General features: G+C 50.1%; 4 protein-coding genes across 4 annotated transcripts; 3 read left to right on the top strand and 1 right to left on the bottom strand.

Annotated features, from left to right (window-relative positions):
- Window positions 1–222: 222 nt before the first annotated feature.
- Window positions 223–1,266, top strand: KY384_006501 (uncharacterized protein; the record flags this gene model as incomplete). The annotated part of the gene is made up of 2 exons (XM_044814995.1): window positions 223–459; window positions 514–1,266. 2 exons carry the CDS (start codon window positions 223–225, stop codon window positions 1,264–1,266), a joined length of 990 nt encoding a protein of 329 aa, XP_044668095.1.
- Window positions 1,267–2,524: 1,258 nt separating this feature from the next.
- KY384_006500 (uncharacterized protein) lies at window positions 2,525–3,313 on the top strand (the record flags this gene model as incomplete). The annotated part of the gene is made up of 1 exon (XM_044814994.1): window positions 2,525–3,313. One exon carries the CDS (start codon window positions 2,525–2,527, stop codon window positions 3,311–3,313), a length of 789 nt encoding a protein of 262 aa, XP_044668094.1.
- A 1,030-nt stretch (window positions 3,314–4,343) lies between these two features.
- KY384_006499 (uncharacterized protein) lies at window positions 4,344–6,817 on the bottom strand (the record flags this gene model as incomplete). Its single annotated transcript, XM_044814993.1, has 4 exons — window positions 4,344–5,489; window positions 5,539–6,386; window positions 6,437–6,604; window positions 6,661–6,817. 4 exons carry the CDS (start codon window positions 6,815–6,817, stop codon window positions 4,344–4,346), a joined length of 2,319 nt encoding a protein of 772 aa, XP_044668093.1.
- Window positions 6,818–7,084: 267 nt separating this feature from the next.
- KY384_006498 (uncharacterized protein) lies at window positions 7,085–16,749 on the top strand (the record flags this gene model as incomplete). The annotated part of the gene is made up of 4 exons (XM_044814992.1): window positions 7,085–8,690; window positions 8,737–10,565; window positions 10,887–15,607; window positions 15,657–16,749. 4 exons carry the CDS (start codon window positions 7,085–7,087, stop codon window positions 16,747–16,749), a joined length of 9,249 nt encoding a protein of 3,082 aa, XP_044668092.1.
- Between the last annotated feature and the right edge of the window lie 20 nt (window positions 16,750–16,769).

The following is a 16,769-nucleotide window of genomic DNA, read 5'->3' as shown; positions in this document are numbered from 1 at the left end:
TCCGCTGCCTTTACTGCTCACCTGCACCACGCCTCAACTTTTGACCCCGCTAAAAGCTGCACCGTGTGCGTCAGAATGCAGCTTGACAAAGGCACGATGGACGATAACTCATCGACTCCGATCATTAGAAGACTGTACGGCCGTATCTGGCCTCCGCAGCCGCTACCTCTACAACGCAACATCTTACTCAATTAGACTGAAATTTGATCTGATGCTCGCGACATGGATCAGAACGACATCAAGGTCTTACCAATGAAAGATTTGACCGTTGATAACATCACGGAGAACGTCATTCGCATCAATAGCCAGAATGATGACCCTCGCCTGACGTACGTTCTTGAACGGCTTGTCAGCCATTTACACGACTTTGCAAGGGAGACAAGGCTCAGCACAAAAGAATGGAAAGCGGCAATCGATTTCTTGACCGCCGTTGGTCAAATATGTAGTGATGTTCGCCAAGTTAGTTGAAACCACCGTCCACGACGCCAGGGTCCTCACTAATGCACGAGACAGGAGTTCATCTTGCTATCAGACATTCTTGGGCTCTCTCTCCTCGTCGACAGTATTGATCACCCCAAACCACCCCAGTCCACTGAAGGCTCGGTCTTGGGCCCATTTCACTCCCACGAAGCTCAGGAGACGCCCCACGGTGACATGGTGTCTCACGATGTGAATGGGGAGCCATGCCTAATTCTTGGCTCCATACGTGACAGTGAGGGCCAGCCGATCGGCGACGTCAAAATAGACATGTGGGAGACCGATTCTTCTGGCCATTATGATGTCCAATACGAAGACAGACAGGGGCCGGATGGTCGTTGCGTGATGAGAAGTGATGCCAGCGGCAACTTCTGGTTCAAAGCTATCAAACCCGTCTCGTATCCAATCCCTAATGACGGGCCCGTGGGCAAGCTTCTCAGCAAACTACATCGACACCCCTACAGACCGGCGCACATGCACTTTATGTTTGAGAAGCCGGGGTATGACCACCTCATCACTGCGTTATATCTTCGCGGTGATCCCTACGAAACATCTGATGCAGTGTTCGGCGTCAAAAGCTCTTTGCTAGTAGACTTCCAGCCAGCAGATGACTCGATTGCAAAGCGGTGCGATGTCAAGACTGGTAGTCTGGTCTTGAAACACGACTTTGTATTGGTCAGCGAAGAGGAAGCAAATTCCCTTCGAGAGGAGAAAAGTCAAAAGGCCCTAGCCGACCTGGGGAGGATGGTGAAAATGGTTGACGGCCTACCAGTACCAGATGTGGATTGAGTTCGCACTGTTTATTGTTACCTATGGCTCTGGACACCTCATATACTATCCTACAGACCGTGAGGCACATTCAAGATTAGCACACGTCAAGCAGCTGGGAAGAGGTCCGGCCAGCACGCAATTGATTACTCTACCCCACCGAATGTTCTACACAAGCGCGGCGGTCCGTGTAAGTAGCCGTGACCATGTGGCCAATCTACCGGACCCAAGACAAGAGCTACGGATAAGGACGTTGCTGAACCTACCAAATTGCATGATGAGGCAGCCGTATAGCGTTTAAAGCAAAAAGCCGAGCTTGTGATAGGCTGCAGATAATCTACAGCACCTGACCGTTGGAAGATCTCCCTGAGTCGCTAGGCGCCCGAGTGGGGCCGGATTGAGAGCCCGATTTAGTGGCCAATCGCTTGCTCTCCTGCTTTGACTTCAGCGGACACACTAGAGGATGCAACCGAGTGGATCTGGGGAGGCTCCAGAAATAGATCTGGCAGGGAGATTGCCACAAAGAGCATGAGAAGAACAAACATCGAGAGAACTGAGATCCATTGTCCTCAACAGTCGTCAGGGTCGATCTGTCAGATAACGGTGCTTAGATGTGTCTTGTTTCGACCCTGCGTCAGCCTACGAGGTCCCGTCTGTCGTCATCCGTGTCTGCCAGGACCGACGGGATGGTCTGTGATGCCTGCCAATGGGGAGCAGGAAGGAGAAGACCGACTAGACTGGTTGACCTTAGAGCTGCATGGCAGAAGAGCCGCCGGGTTTCATGCTCCCCGCTCTGGGAGGGGGCCAATCTAGAAGGACGCAACAGAAATAATGAAGCCTGAACCGTCTGATTAAGGACTTCGCGGCAGGTCTAGTGCCCGTCTTACCGCTGACTCCGAAAATAGAGAACCAGCCAAAATCTCATCTTCCTGCCCCCCAACCGGACGACCATCATCTTGCCCTCTTTTGGTAAATGCCATTCTATCTTGGTGTTGCATAGACGCTGCCCCCGGAATAGCATCATGTTGCTTCCTTTAAGATCCTACGCTGCCTCTCTCGTGCTGAATGTTCATCCACCCTCGTCTTCTTGCTGCCACACCTCTTCGCAGCGAAGAAGTGCTCTTCCTTCTGAAGCTACTGTGCCGACGTGGCTGGGCATCCTTGTGCTGCCTGGATCCTTCAATCTCCTCCCTAGAGCCTTAACTCTGCTGTATCCTTCTTTTTCTCGAAAGTTGAAGCCATCTTCTGTCCTCTGTCTCTTTTTCCCAAGACCTCCAACATGAAGTCCTCCATATTTCTCATATCATCAATAGCATATCTTACCTCCGCAATACCCATCTACTCACCACTTGATTCTGGAAGCCTCGACTTCTCGTTGAAGAATTACATTTCGAATGTCGCCATACAAGATGCCGTCTTGCGGAGGATAGAACCTTTCTGCAACAATCTAGACAACATCACAATGGACGCACATGGCCTCCCACCTCCATCCCCTGGACTCAAACTCTATCACATCGGTCTGGGACGAGGCACACAAAATTACAGCTGTCCCACTGATAAAGGCGAAACGGCCGCCCCAACGGCCCTCGGTGCCGTCGCCAAGCTCTACAATGTCACCTGCTCCACAGGTTACTACGGCGTAGACAAAACCAATAGCTTCACAAACCTGGTTGCGAAACAAAACCGGGACACGCACATGGCGCTCTCCCTCCTGCAATCCGGGAACCATTTCTTTCCTGACCAAGGCTCCACTCCTGTCTTCAACCTGAACATGGGCAACCCTGACCGCGATTACGGCGTCATGTTCTCTGCTAAGAAGGCCAACGTGACCGCTCCTGCAGATGCTCAGACGGGCGAGGATGGGAGCGCTGCGGTGCCGTGGCTGAAGCTCGCTGTGTCCAGTCCGCCACCAAGTCCGTATACGGTCTTGCCGGCCGATGCAGCAAGCGGGATCAAGGAGATTTATCGGCTCAACACTGCGGGCGGCAGTGCACCAAAGACGTGCCAGGGGTTGTTAGGCCAAAGCTTTGAGAAGGAATATGCGGCTGAGTACTGGTTCTGGCATTGAGTGACGACTGCATGCTTGAACACCGACGCTGGAAACGACGACGAGAGGGGACCTTGGGAGGAGGACTGTGTTTCGTAGACACATGGCACCACTAAACTAAATCCCCGGTATCACTACTATCGCTATCATTATCATCGCTATCAACATCATCGCTATCAACATCATCGCTATCAACATCCTCGCTATCAACATCCTCGCTACCAACATCATCGCTATCATCATCATCGCTTTTTCTACTTCTTACCTTATGATACCCATGCTTTGGTGACACTCGCTTCCTTAGCTGGGAGTGTCAGGGACTTATTAGGGACAGGATTTGGGGTTCGAGGCGTAAACGATCCGGGTATTGATCGAGTTGCGAAATGGATGTGAGAGTCAATTAATACTGCATGAGCATACAGCGACGACGCCAATGAAGTGATCGTCGCATGATATTCGTGCGACCATACGTAAATAAAAATTGAAAAATTGCTTAATAACTTATTCTTCGAGCGATTTTGCTATCTGCCGTGCGGTTGTCCTGTTATCTATGACCGCAATTTAAATCTCGTGGTCTCTCGCATCGCTGATGTAATTCTAGCAGCCAATATCTTCCTGAATTGCTGCCTCCTTATTTTCACCCCTATTAGTCTAATGTCCTGAGCCTCGCTGGCTGATCAGCTAGTATTCAAAGTATCCTAGCAATACGGATCCCTCTAAACCGGCTGTTCTAGTATGCCGTTCCTCTAGTAATGACCTCCATCCAGAAACTGTGAGAAATGCAATGCGTAACTCTTTTCTTGAGTCACCTCTCACGAACGTAAAGATCCTTGACTTCTCGGATGCCTGCGTCCATATAGACGTAGATTCCGTAGCCAAACATCTTCAAATATCGGAAGCTTGGATGACAGAAAGTCCACGATCGTTGTTGGACCTCACTTCTGGAGTCCTAATGAATCCAAGGCTGAGCACCTCCTTGCCGAGGCTGTCAGCTCGCTTGATGCCTCTCCTTAGTTCTATTTTCGTAGCTATGGTGCTACTGATCTCAGTATCAATCATCAGGATTTGCAATGAATCCTTCCTGTTCCCAGCCGCCGTGCGCAGCCTCAGCCCCCATCCCAGCCTTCGCGCCAGCATCACCGGCACCAAGAGGCCCGGCAACTTTGGCCACCGTAGCGCTGAGATTGCTAGCAGAGTTGGTCACATCGACAGAATGCATCCAATACAGCATAACGAAGATCATCAAATGCAAGGCCAAGCAATAGAATGCGAAGACATTTCTACTGGTTCGATTGGCCAATACCATTCGGGTGACTGAGAAAATGACTCTCTCTGGGAGGCTCAGGCGCTTGTAGGCGCGAGTATTCTCCCGGCCACGGAAGGCTGCAAAGGGCGACAGGTTGGCCTCGTATGTGGAGCGATACCGATCGAGCGAAAGGCCTGAAGAGGTGGTGTCGGACATGGATATGGATGATGCTGGAGGAGCTTGGGCGTAAGCACTAGCTGAGGTTGATTGACTACGATTGTACGTCGAAATGTATCGTGACTTTTCATATAGGTTAAGATTGTCCTTTTGCAGTGAAGCTACCTCCTGACGCAAGGTTGCGACGGTCGCATACTGTTTTGAGAGGTCTTCTTCAAGTTGGCCATTCTTCTGTTTGAAACGATCCCTCTGTGCTTGAATCATGGGAAGGATTCCTGAGCCGCCACCGACGGGCTCACCTGCTCTAATAGCGTCCATGTTGGCTCTTGATGTACTCGAAGGGTCGAAGCCAGAGATTATAGAGGACGTTGGCGAGCTCCTGCCCTTGCGGTTTGGAAACGAGTTTGCATTGTAGGAAGGTGTAGGGTACCGCGAGGTGTAAGTGCCAGCCGAAGATATGTTCGATGGGAAGGCGTTCGAGGCTTCTTGCTGCACTTTCACTAAGTCTGACTCTAGAGTGGCATTTAAATTTTGTGCCCTTTCTAGCTCTGCATTCGTTCTCGACAGCGTCTCCTCTAGTGAATCTAGCTGCAGCTGCAGATCCTGATGGGACACTCTGAGGATAGCCATCTCATTGCTCAGCTTCTTGTTACGAGCAAGTAATAACTTTTCAAGTGAGTCCTTTTCACCGCCTTTTGGCACGCCGTTCGGTTGATCATTCCCGTCGAGATGCTCGCCATCAGGATCATCGTCGAGAGTCGAAAACTCGATTGACTGTAGATCATCATTATCAATGAAATATGTCTGGTGCATTTTACTATACCTTGAATATTTCGAGTTCCTGCTTGATCTCGGTATAGTCTCGCCACGAGTTGACTTTTGCGCGGAGAGCATCTCTATCGGATTCTGCTGACTGTACGTCTTTCTCCAGAGACTTGACTCTACCCTCTCTTTTCCTCGAATCAGAATCCTTTTCCAGCCGTAAGGCGTCTAGCTTTCGCAGGAGCGAAGAATTTTCAGATCTTAAACGAGCAACATCCGCATTTTCTTGAGGCTCGTGTGGCTTCTGAACGATGGAGGAAGCCTCTGCAAGTTGAGTTCTCAGCTGCTCATTTCTAGCCTCTATCTCTGCTAGTCTTTGAGCAGTTCTGTCGAGATCGGAGCTAACGATCTCAAGTTCTGCAGCACTTGCAAAGTTCTGTCGTTTCTCTTCAGAACCCTCACCACCCTGCTCCAGTCGTTGTGCGACTTCGTAGCTAGCCTTCAGTTCGTTGAGAAGTCGGTCTTGACTCTCCACCTTGTCTTCGAGACTTTGCTCCTTGGACTCCCAATTGTCCTTTTTCTCATCCATCACCGCTTTCCAAGATGCCTCAATTTCTCTGATCTTTGCATCTCTGCCGTCCTCCAATTGTCTCCGTGAACCGCGCTCCTTTTCCAGCTGTCTTTCAGAGATATCTAATTGCTCAGTAAGCTTGCTGGTGTTCTTCTGTAGGTGTTCGTTCTCAGTAGTCAGCTTTGGAAGAGTATCTTCCGACAGAAGTAAGGAATCGACGGATGCCTCCAGGAGCGGATATGGGTCTGGAGCTTCCGACACTGACGAGTAAACACGTAAGAAAGCGGACTGTGCAGTTTTGCCATGGTTCGTCAAGTTGTCGATAAACGATTGGTAAGCTATTGGATAATGAGTGCACAGTTAGGTAGAGAGGATCGCTGTGCTTTACCTTTGAGAAGGCTTTTGATTTCGACAAGCTTGGCAGTGTCGTCGAGCTTCCTGAAATCTTTCGTCTTTTGAGCTAATTCTTTTCGTGACAGAAGGGCATCTTTTTGGTGAGCAACCACATCGGTGGCAATTGCATCAAGCTCTGGGACAAGGTTTGTAAGATCAATGTCTGATCATAATATGTCAGCTGTCATTGAGTGAAAGCCATGGCTTGGGGCTACCGACTTCTCCATGCAGATATGGCGTTCTGGAATTTGTTGTCTCCCTGCGCCAGGGATCCGTTGCTTATGGGTGCATCGGCTGAAGTGCCTGAATGCTTTGCAGTCGGCGTTGATTCGCTGTCAGGGGAGGTAGCTGTGTCGGCGGTGGGAAGGCCGTCCATAGTGCATTTGCGCCCAGATGCAGGATGAGAATCAATTGTCACTCCTCTGTTTCACAACCTCAGCCAGGCCAGCGATTTTGTGGTGTGCATGAAGCTGTATCTGCGATACGACCGGCTTGAGAACACGACGGCAGAGGCATGCCAAGAGATTGTGAGTCGCCCCAAATTGGCTCGAAGCCACCGCTCTTGCGCTTTCCTACACCAATCACGATGAAGTGATAGCCTTCTACATGGGGCTCACCAAGCCCCGAAAATGACCTATGCTGAATGATGACCGACGAAGAGGACAAAGGTCGCTTTGCAGCCACGACTTCAGCCTCATCGTATTTGCTACGGCCTCTGGTACAAGACGTTCCGCTCTCGGGCGAGGCTCAACTCGGAGAGGCTCATGTTACGTGCGTCGAGCTCTGCGCTGACAATCTGTACATTGGGACCTCTAAAGCTGAAATACTTCATTATGTCTCAATTCCCGCCGAACCTTCGGACGAGTCTCAATCGCCCTCTTACATATTTGCTTCAAGATTACAGCCGGTTCACAGTGCACAGGCAAGTTCTGCCGCACTCAAGCCTGGCATTCAACAAATTCTTGTGCTGCCAATGGTACAAAAAGCATGTATACTTTGCAACGGCACCCTCAGTTTCTACGTCTTACCTGAGTTGAGTCCTGCTTTCAACAATGTCACAGTCCAAAATTGCACTTGGGTAGGAGGAGTAGACCTGAACAATGGCAATGTATCAGCACATTACGGCGTCGTTGTTATGATATGCGTAAAGAACAAAGTGAGGCTGGTCAGGATCGCAGATGAGGTGCAACGACTCAAAGACATTCAATATCCTAGCTGCCTGATATCCAGCCGCAGAGGTGACTACGCCTGTGTCGCGGACAGTCAGGGTTATGCTCTCCTCGACGTCGAGAATCAGCAGAAAATTTCGCTTTTTCCCATATCTTCCCTAGATGAAAACTCTGCTACCGGAAAAGTTGAGGATGTGTCTGGAGGTAACAATTCGACCCCCGTCCGCGCGTCGAGTTCGGCTCGCCCTATGTCTGGCGAAGGTGAAGAGAAGAAAGGTCACGGAAGGAACACAAGTATTGGAGCACTAGTCGGAGGCATTGGACGGAGGCAACTCAGCCCATCACCAGCCGGTCATGACAGATCTGGCCGTAGCAGCCCTGACCCGTTTCTTGAGGAAGCTCCTAATCAAGATTCATCTCAAATACAAAGGGAGTCAAATGCTGGACTCACTGCGCCTTCATTATCAACATCTGGCAAACAACTTCCCGTACCACCACGGACTGATTCCCTACGTCCACCGAAGCCACGTGAACAATTGCTGAAGCCTCATATTTGCAGCCCGACTTCAAACGAGTTTTTGTTGACAACAGGTACGCTTTCAACGGACTCCGGCGTTGGACTTTTTGTGAACACCGACGGCGATGTTGTGCGTGGTACGATGGAGTTCAGCTGCTACCCTACAGCGGTGGTAGTCGACGGTCAGGTCTCTGAGTTTGAGGCCTCAAATGAACATCTAGAAGACAATGCTCCTTTTGTCCTTGCTACCATGATTAGAAGTCTTGAAGGGGAATCGCAAAAAGGAGTTGAAATTCAAAGCTGGGATACTGATGACAGTGGGGCTAAAGAATGGATGAAATTACCTCAGGGGCCATCTGAAGGTGACACCAATGGTTCAAGAAGAGTTCCAGCTCCCCTTGGCTTCGGTATGCGATCAGTAGATACTCCCATAAAGATTTCGCATGGAGAAATAGGTGCTATCTTAATGATGAAGAGGCTAAAACTATCACCGATTCATGGATCCTACGAGGTAGGAGACGGCGACTCCGATGCTGCACGGAACAAAGAAGAAGTAGCTTTTGGTCGACGACTTGGAGAAAAACTCTACACGGCTTGCTTTGTGGTCAGGGTCCACTATCTGGTCTCTATCAAGGACACCCTTTGTGATGAAACTTGATCTAGCCCTTGAACAAGCTTCACCCATACTATCAAGGGAAAGCGGAGATGGTAGCGCTAATCGAGGAGCAATCGTCCACGTCCTTAATCTCATTCGCGGCCGAGAACCATCCACGGAAACGGAGTTTCTTTCATTAGGATACTTACGGCAGAAAGCAGGTATCATACTATTCGCAGACTCTTTGAAATTACCAAATAGAATCGCTGACCTTCCATCTGCTGACTTGCGCATCATGGAAGGGCTTCTTATGGAAGGCGGTATCGATCCGCGAGTGATACTTTTCATGTTATCACCTCTCGCAGAGGAGGCAGTGGAGGGTCTCGAAGGTGTATGGGTTTATGCTGGCCTTGTACATATCATCGAGTTATACAAACAACTCATAAGCAATACTGTCAGCTCAATAGCTGATGCTGAATTACTGCAATTGCTCAAACGTTACCTTTATACTTGGAGACAGCGGAAAGGATTCGGAAGCATTCCCAGTGAGACCGAGGTCTTCAAGACTGTTGATGCGGCGCTGCTTCGAATCTTGCTCATGTTGGATAGCAAGGTCAGACCTCGCCCTTCGCGTTCGTCTGCTGAGAGACAAGATCTGTATTCTTTCGTTGACTCGGGACTTGATTGCTTCGATCGAGCTGCCGAGATCCTTGAAAATGATTCTCGACTTTTTACTCTGAGCAGACTCTACCAAAGTCGTCGCCTAGCTCGAAAGGTCCTGGAGACTTGGCGAAGAATCATTGAAGGGGAAGAAGATCGTGATCAAGGCCTTGTCGACGGTGAGGATGAAGTCCGAAAATATTTGACCAATGTACGAGACCACGCGATTGTCGATGAGTTTGGAACGTGGTTGGCTAGGCGAAACCCTACAGTCGGTGTCCAGATCTTTACCAATGAAGCGAGTAAAGTGAGATGGGAGCCTCATCAGGTTGTCATGCTCCTGCGTCGGCGTGCCCCTGACGCTGTAAAAGACTATCTTGAACACTTAGTCTTTGGGAAGAAGAATTTTCAATACGCCAATGACCTTATTGGCTATTATCTCGACAGCGTACTTGACATGTTGAAAACTTCATATCATGCGCGTGAAAGCCTCGCCCAAACGTACGGATTGTACCGTGCACTCCGTCCACCGAAGCCAACATATCGAGAGTACATTACGGAGAATGCTTTAGCAGAGTCATGGTGGCATGACCGTCTCCGACTTCTAGAGCTTATCGGAGGCAGCCACGGATCTGAATTCTCCTACGATATTCAGCAAGTCCTCGCGCGTATTGAGCCCTATGAACAAGACCTCGTCCCCGAATCGATCATACTCGATGGTCAACAAGGTCGGCACGAACAAGCGCTTAGACTTCTGACTCATGGTCTTGGTGACTATCATACCGCGGTCAATTACTGCCTTCTTGGTGGTGCCAGCATGTTCCACCCAACGCATGGTTATGTCAGCACTCCTCCCTCACAAGACGAACAGTCAGTCCTGTTCAACTTTCTTTTAAAAGAATTTCTACACATTGAGGATGTAAGTGACCGACTCGAGAGGACAAGCGAGCTCATAGCAAGATTCAGCGCATGGTTCGATATTCAGCAAGTTGTCGATGCGATCCCTGGTACGTGGTCTGTTGCCTTAGCTTCGGAGTTTTTGATCAAAGCATTTCGCCGGCTCGTTCAAGAGAAGAATGAAGCTATGATCACCAAAGCGTTAAGCGGCGCACAGAATTTGCAGATTGCTCATGACTTCGTCGAGAAATGTACCCAGCTTGGTCCTCATATTCAGAAGCCAGAGGTCAGTTGAATGATTGAATACCTGGGGGCTTGCTCTAGATACAGCAATTGCTGTGATAATGCCAGAAGAGTCAGGGTTATGTGTACATAGAAATAGTGAGTGAAAGGACGAGTCGCGGGCCCAAGACGAAGCTTGAGGTCTGCTTGCTGTCTGCTCTCAAGCTTCATTGCAGAGCTATATTGGGTATGACGTCTGTCGTGATGATTCACCTGGGCTGAAGCATGCAATGCGTTCCTTTTCACGCTACTTCATCAACTTGATATTTGCAATGGCGCCTTTCCCTCGTTCCCTCCCACCAGCCCCGCACTCCCTGTAACAAAGCCTGTAAGTCTCGCCGATTTCAGAGCGTGCGGGTCGCTGAAGCGGCAACCCGGCATCTCGCACCGGCAGGTGCGCCTCCGCGCGCCAAGAAATCTTCAATTACGAGTTTCTCATGAGGAGGAATTACGTGCAGGTGACAGCATGGCCGGGAGGAACCCTGAGCTTCAGGATAGGTTAAGAGAACTTGATCTCGAGTTAGAAGAAGGGGAAATCACCCAGAAAGGCTACCAGAAACGAAGAACCCAGATACTTTCTCAATACTTAGCACCACCGGACGAGCCCAGCAGCAGCTTGCGAATTCACAATGCTGAAGATACCTCTCATCCGTCGAATGACGGCTCGCGCTCAGCATCGTTTGCTGCTCTCACACGGAAGTCGAACTCACCACAACCGGAAATGAAGAAAGAGGGTACCGGTGTCGCAACACAAAATGAGCCAGCCGTGGGACAAGGGGCCACTCTAGGAGTACGCAACCCCAGTCCACGACCCTCGTCCATTGGTCGTGACTCGTACAATACTAGTCGTGATCCGAGTCAGTACGCTTTCAATCCCGCGCCAGACAATGGTCAACCAAACCTGGGTAGCTTTGAAAGTGACGATCAAACGAGACGGTCAACGATCCTCAACCAAGCGTACTTTGAAGACTTTGCAGGGCAGCAAGGTGATGGCAATCGCGATAGCTACGGCGGTCCTCAGCGATATTCTACTACCGAGGCCTTTTCGCCTACTGCGAACACAGCGCCGCCGATGTTGAGAAACAGCGACTTGCCACCAGCTGGTACACTCAGACACCTCTTGCCTTTAGACCCTCGTGAAGTGCCTTTCGCCGTCTACGACCCACATAACAACAACATACCTATGGCGAAGTTCGAAAACATAGCAGCAGTCTTACGCCATCGGGCAAAGACCGACCCAAAGTCATCAGCCTATTGGGTGTTAGATCAAAAAGGCAAAGAACTCTCCTCTATCACGTGGGAAAAGCTAGCTAGCAGAGCGGAGAAGGTTGCCCAGGTCATTCGAGACAAGAGTAATCTATATAGAGGAGATCGGGTGGCCCTCATATACCGGGACGTGGAGATCATAGACTTTACTGTGGCTCTCCTAGGATGCTTCATCGCTGGTGTAGTCGCGGTCCCAATCACAGAATTTGACGTTTCAACCACCAATCTGGCGGATTACCAAAGATTGAACTTAATCCTCACAACCACCCAAGCGCATTTGGCGTTGACTACTGATGTGAATTTAAAAACCTTTCAGAGGGACATTACGGCTAACAAGTTGAATTGGCCTCGTGGAGTGGAATGGTGGAAGACTAACGAATTTGGAAGCTTTCACCCTAAGAAAAAGGAAGACTTACCCGCATTAGTCGTACCAGATCTGGCATATATTGAATTCTCCAGAGCACCGACAGGGGATTTGCGCGGTGTTGTAATGAGCCACAAGACGATAATGCATCAAATGGCATGTCTCAGTGCGGTCATCCACACCATTCCCACAGGCGGCCATGATACTTTTGATGCTGGCTTGCGGGACAAATATGGACGTCTGGTGTCGGGACCGAGCACTGGAGAGACCCTTCTTAGCTACCTTGACCCTAGACAAGGCATCGGCCTTATACTGGGTGCTTTGCTTACAGTCTACGGAGGCCATACCGCTGTCTGGATTGAACCCTTGGCGATTGAGACTCCAGGGCTTTACGCGAATCTAATTACGAAACACAAGGCAACGCTACTAGTAGCAAATTATCCTGGTTTGAAAGTTGCTGCTTACAATTATCAGACAGATCCCATGGCTACGCGCAATTTCATGAAGAAGTTTGAACCAAATTTTGCTAGTGTGAAGCTATGTCTGATTGATACACTGACCGTCGACAGTGAGTTTCACGAAGTATTGGCTGACCGGTGGTTCCGTCCACTGCGCAATCCAAGGGCATCAGAAGTCGTTGCTCCAATGCTATGCTTACCAGAGCATGGAGGAATGGTGATAAGTGTGCGAGATTGGCTTGGAGGGGAGGAAAGGATGGGTTGTCCTCTTGGGATGTTCGGGGCCGATGATACTGAGAGCGTTGATGGAAAACCTGAAAACCCGAATCCTGCCCCTTCCAATACTTATGGAAGCTTAATCGGCGGTGGACCTAAGAAACCCAAGACTCCAAAAGCTCGAACTGAGCTGAGTGAGGTATTGCTGGACAAAGAAGCTTTGAAAACTAATGAGGTTGTTGTTGTGGCCATGGGCGACGACGCTAGCAGAAGAGCAGAGACTGAGCAAAATTGTGTACGCGTTGGTGCATTCGGTTACCCCATACCTGATGCAACACTTGCTGTGGTGGATCCCGAGACAAGTCTTTTGTGCACGCCGTTCGTGATTGGAGAAATCTGGGTCGATTCCCCTTCACTATCCGGGGGCTTCTGGGCGCTACCGAAGCACACAGAAACGATCTTTCACGCGAGGCCTTATAAATTTCAAGAAGGTAACCCGACGCCGATGGCTGTAGAGCCAGAGTTTCTGCGGACTGGTCTCCTAGGTTGCATCATTGAAGGCAAGATCTTCGTCTTGGGGCTCTATGAGGACCGGATAAGACAGAAGGTTGAATGGGTCGAACATGGTACGGAAATTGTCGAGTACCGCTACTTTTTCGTCCAGCATCTCATCTTAACGATCATGAGGAACATTCCGAAAGTTCACGACGCCACGGCTTTCGATATCTTTGTCAATGATGAACACCTACCCGTGGTTGTTCTCGAGTCATGGGTTGCATCAACTGCACCAGCTAATCCAGGTGGCCCTCCCCGCCAACTGGATATAGCTTTGCTTGAGTCGCTAGCAGAGAGGACGATGGAATTTCTCATGCAGGTGCATCAACTCCGAGTCTTCTGCGTCATGATCACAGCTCACAACACTCTTCCGAGAGTCGTGAAGAACGGCCGTAAAGAGATTGGGAACATGCTTTGCAGGAAGGAATTTGACACGGGTTCGTTGCCCTGTGTGCATGTTAAATTTGGCGTCGAGAGGGCCGTGCTTAATTTGCCTGTGGGAATCGATCCGGTCGGAGGGATATGGTCCCATGAATCCACAATAGCCCGGCAAGAAATATTGCAACATCAGGACAAGCAATACTCTGGCGTAGACTACCGTGAAGTGGTCATCGACGACAGGACATCTACACCTCTTACTAACTTTTCAAGCATTGTAGACTTGTTGCAATGGCGAGTCGCGAGACAAGCGGAGGAGCTCGCTTATTGCACGATCGATGGACGTGGCAGGGAAGGCAAGGGCGTGACTTGGAAGAAGTTCGACATCAAGGTTGCTTCAGTCGCGCAATTTCTGCGCAACAAGGTGAAGGTGGCACCTGGAGACCATCTTATACTGATGTACACCCATTCTGAAGAATTTGTATATGCGATACATGCTTGCTTCTGCCTAGGGGTGGTTGCAATACCGGTTCCACCTCTTGATCAGAATCGCCTAAACGAGGATGCGCCGGCCTTCCTTCATATGATTGCCGACTTTAGAGCTAAGGCAGTGCTTGTGAATGCAGATGTGGATCATTTACTAAAGCAAAAGATTGTTTCGCAGCATATAAAGCAATCTGCTCAAGTTCTAAAAGTTGGCATCCCCTCGTATTATAATACGACCAAACCACCAAGGCAATCGACTGGATGTCGCGACCTCGGTCTGACTGTAAAGGCTGCTTGGGTACAGCCAAACTACCCTGTCTTGATATGGACCTACTGGAGCGCTGACCAGCGACGGACGGCCGTTCAACTCGGCCATGATACCATAATGGGCATTTGTAAGGTACAAAAAGAGACTTGTCAAATGACGAGTTCAAGGCCCGTTCTTGGCTGTGTTAGGAGCACTATGGGCCTCGGTATGGTACACACAAGCCTTATGGGAGTCTTTGTTGGTGCCCCAACATATCTGGTTTCGCCTGTGGACTTTGCATCCAATCCTCTGACGCTTTTCACAACATTGTCTCGGTATAAAATCAAAGACACCTACGCTACAGGCCAGATGTTAGACCATGCCATGACCGCCATGCAAGGTAAAGGCTTCACACTACACGAGATGAAGAATATGATGATATCTGCAGAAAGCAGACCCAGGGTCGACATCTTCCAAAAGGTGCGCCTTCACTTTGCCGGCACTGGGCTTGATCGCACAGCAATCAACACAATCTATTCGCATGTGTTAAACCCTATGATTGCCTCCCGATCCTACATGTGCATCGAGCCCGTGGAGCTCTGGCTGGATACTCGAGCCCTCCGCAGGGGTCTGATCTATCCGGTCGACCCTGACTCTGATCCGCACGCGCTCCTCCTGCAAGACTCGGGTATGGTACCGGTCAGTACGCAGATATCGATCGTCAACCCTGAGACATGCCGACTCTGCCACATAGGTGAGTATGGAGAAATATGGGTCCAGTCGGAAGCTTGCGTCAAGTCGTTTTATGGCTCCAAGGACGCATTTGACTACGAGCGGTTCAGTGGAAGGACGGAGGACGGCGATCCGAATGTGGCATACGTAAGGACAGGCGATTTGGGATTTTTGCACAATGTTGTTCGACCCATTGGCCCTGGTGGACAACCCGTGGAGATGCAAGTACTATTTGTTCTGGGCGCCATTGGTGAGACGTTTGAAGTCAATGGACTGAGCCACTTTCCTATGGACATTGAGCACTCGATCGAGAAGTGCCACCGTCATGTTGTGCTGAACGGCTGGTAGGCATCTGGTTTAGCCATTACTGAAATTTTCAGCTAACAGAATTAGTGCCGTTTTCCAAGCCGGTGGTCTAGTAGTCGTTCTCGTCGAGGTAGCCCGCAAAGCGTATCTGGCCAGCATGGTACCGGTCATCGTGAACGCTGTGCTTGGCGAGCATCAAGTGATTGTCGACATCGTTGCTTTTGTCTCAAAGGGTGACTTCCCTCGCTCTCGTCTGGGCGAAAAGCAGCGCGGTAAGATCTTAGCAAGCTGGGTCACCCGTAAATTACGGACTATCGCCCAGTTCAGCATCCGCGAGAACGATGGCGCTGAAAGTCAAATCACGGAAGTAGCAGAGCCAAGAAGCACCACTATGGCCAGTACCCTCGGCGCAGGAAGCAGCCTCCGGAACATGGAGACAATATCTCCACCAGCAAAGGATCTGCATGCCCATGATTATATGTCTCTACCTGCTGGAATATCAGAAATGTCTGCAACGAATTACGAGACCTCAATCGTAGAAAGTCCGCCCATCGGCTCAACTGAAGAAGACAGAGAGGATACTCCTACTGAGGCAAGGAACCACCGCTTCGACCATCCAACCCCTACCGCTAACGATTTTGGTTTGAGCTCCGGAGCCGCATTTGCGCAGCAGGACTCATATATGACTCACCATCTACCACCGGAATCTCACACATCAGAATCCACTGCTTCCACAACACCTGAGCCCTACCCACAGGACTCTTCCTTTCGCAACCATCCTCGCCAAGACCCAGAAGCTCAGGACCCTGCACATGCCTCCTTTAATTTCGATACCGACGGATCCTCACCACCTCGAGCTCCGTATTCGTCCAAGCCCGTCCTCTCCCTCTCGCATCAAAACGACCCTTCCTTCAACCATACGCTCCACAATTCATCCGGTTCAGGTGACCTCTGGACCCTTCCTTCTGCCCGACAGTCTCTCGGTAATAATGATCACAAGTCGACCGTGAGCGGAGGTGGGGGCCACATATCAAGGTCAGGGTCTTCAGACCAAGAAGATTGGCCTCAAGAAGCTATGAGACATATGGGCCTCGGAACTACCGGAGGCCAAAAGTATGAGGCCAACAGTGGCAAATACACAAACACTTATGATGGGCGGGGATATAACCATGCCTTGTAAAATACTTGTTTTCATTATCG

Source organism: Bacidia gigantensis (assembly GCF_019456465.1).
Source record: "Bacidia gigantensis strain McMullin 20006 chromosome Unknown contig_249, whole genome shotgun sequence".
Lineage (NCBI taxonomy): Eukaryota > Fungi > Ascomycota > Lecanoromycetes > Lecanorales > Ramalinaceae > Bacidia > Bacidia gigantensis.
The sequence above is the reverse complement of the archived record's forward strand: the minus strand, read 5'-3'. Positions and strand labels throughout refer to the sequence as shown.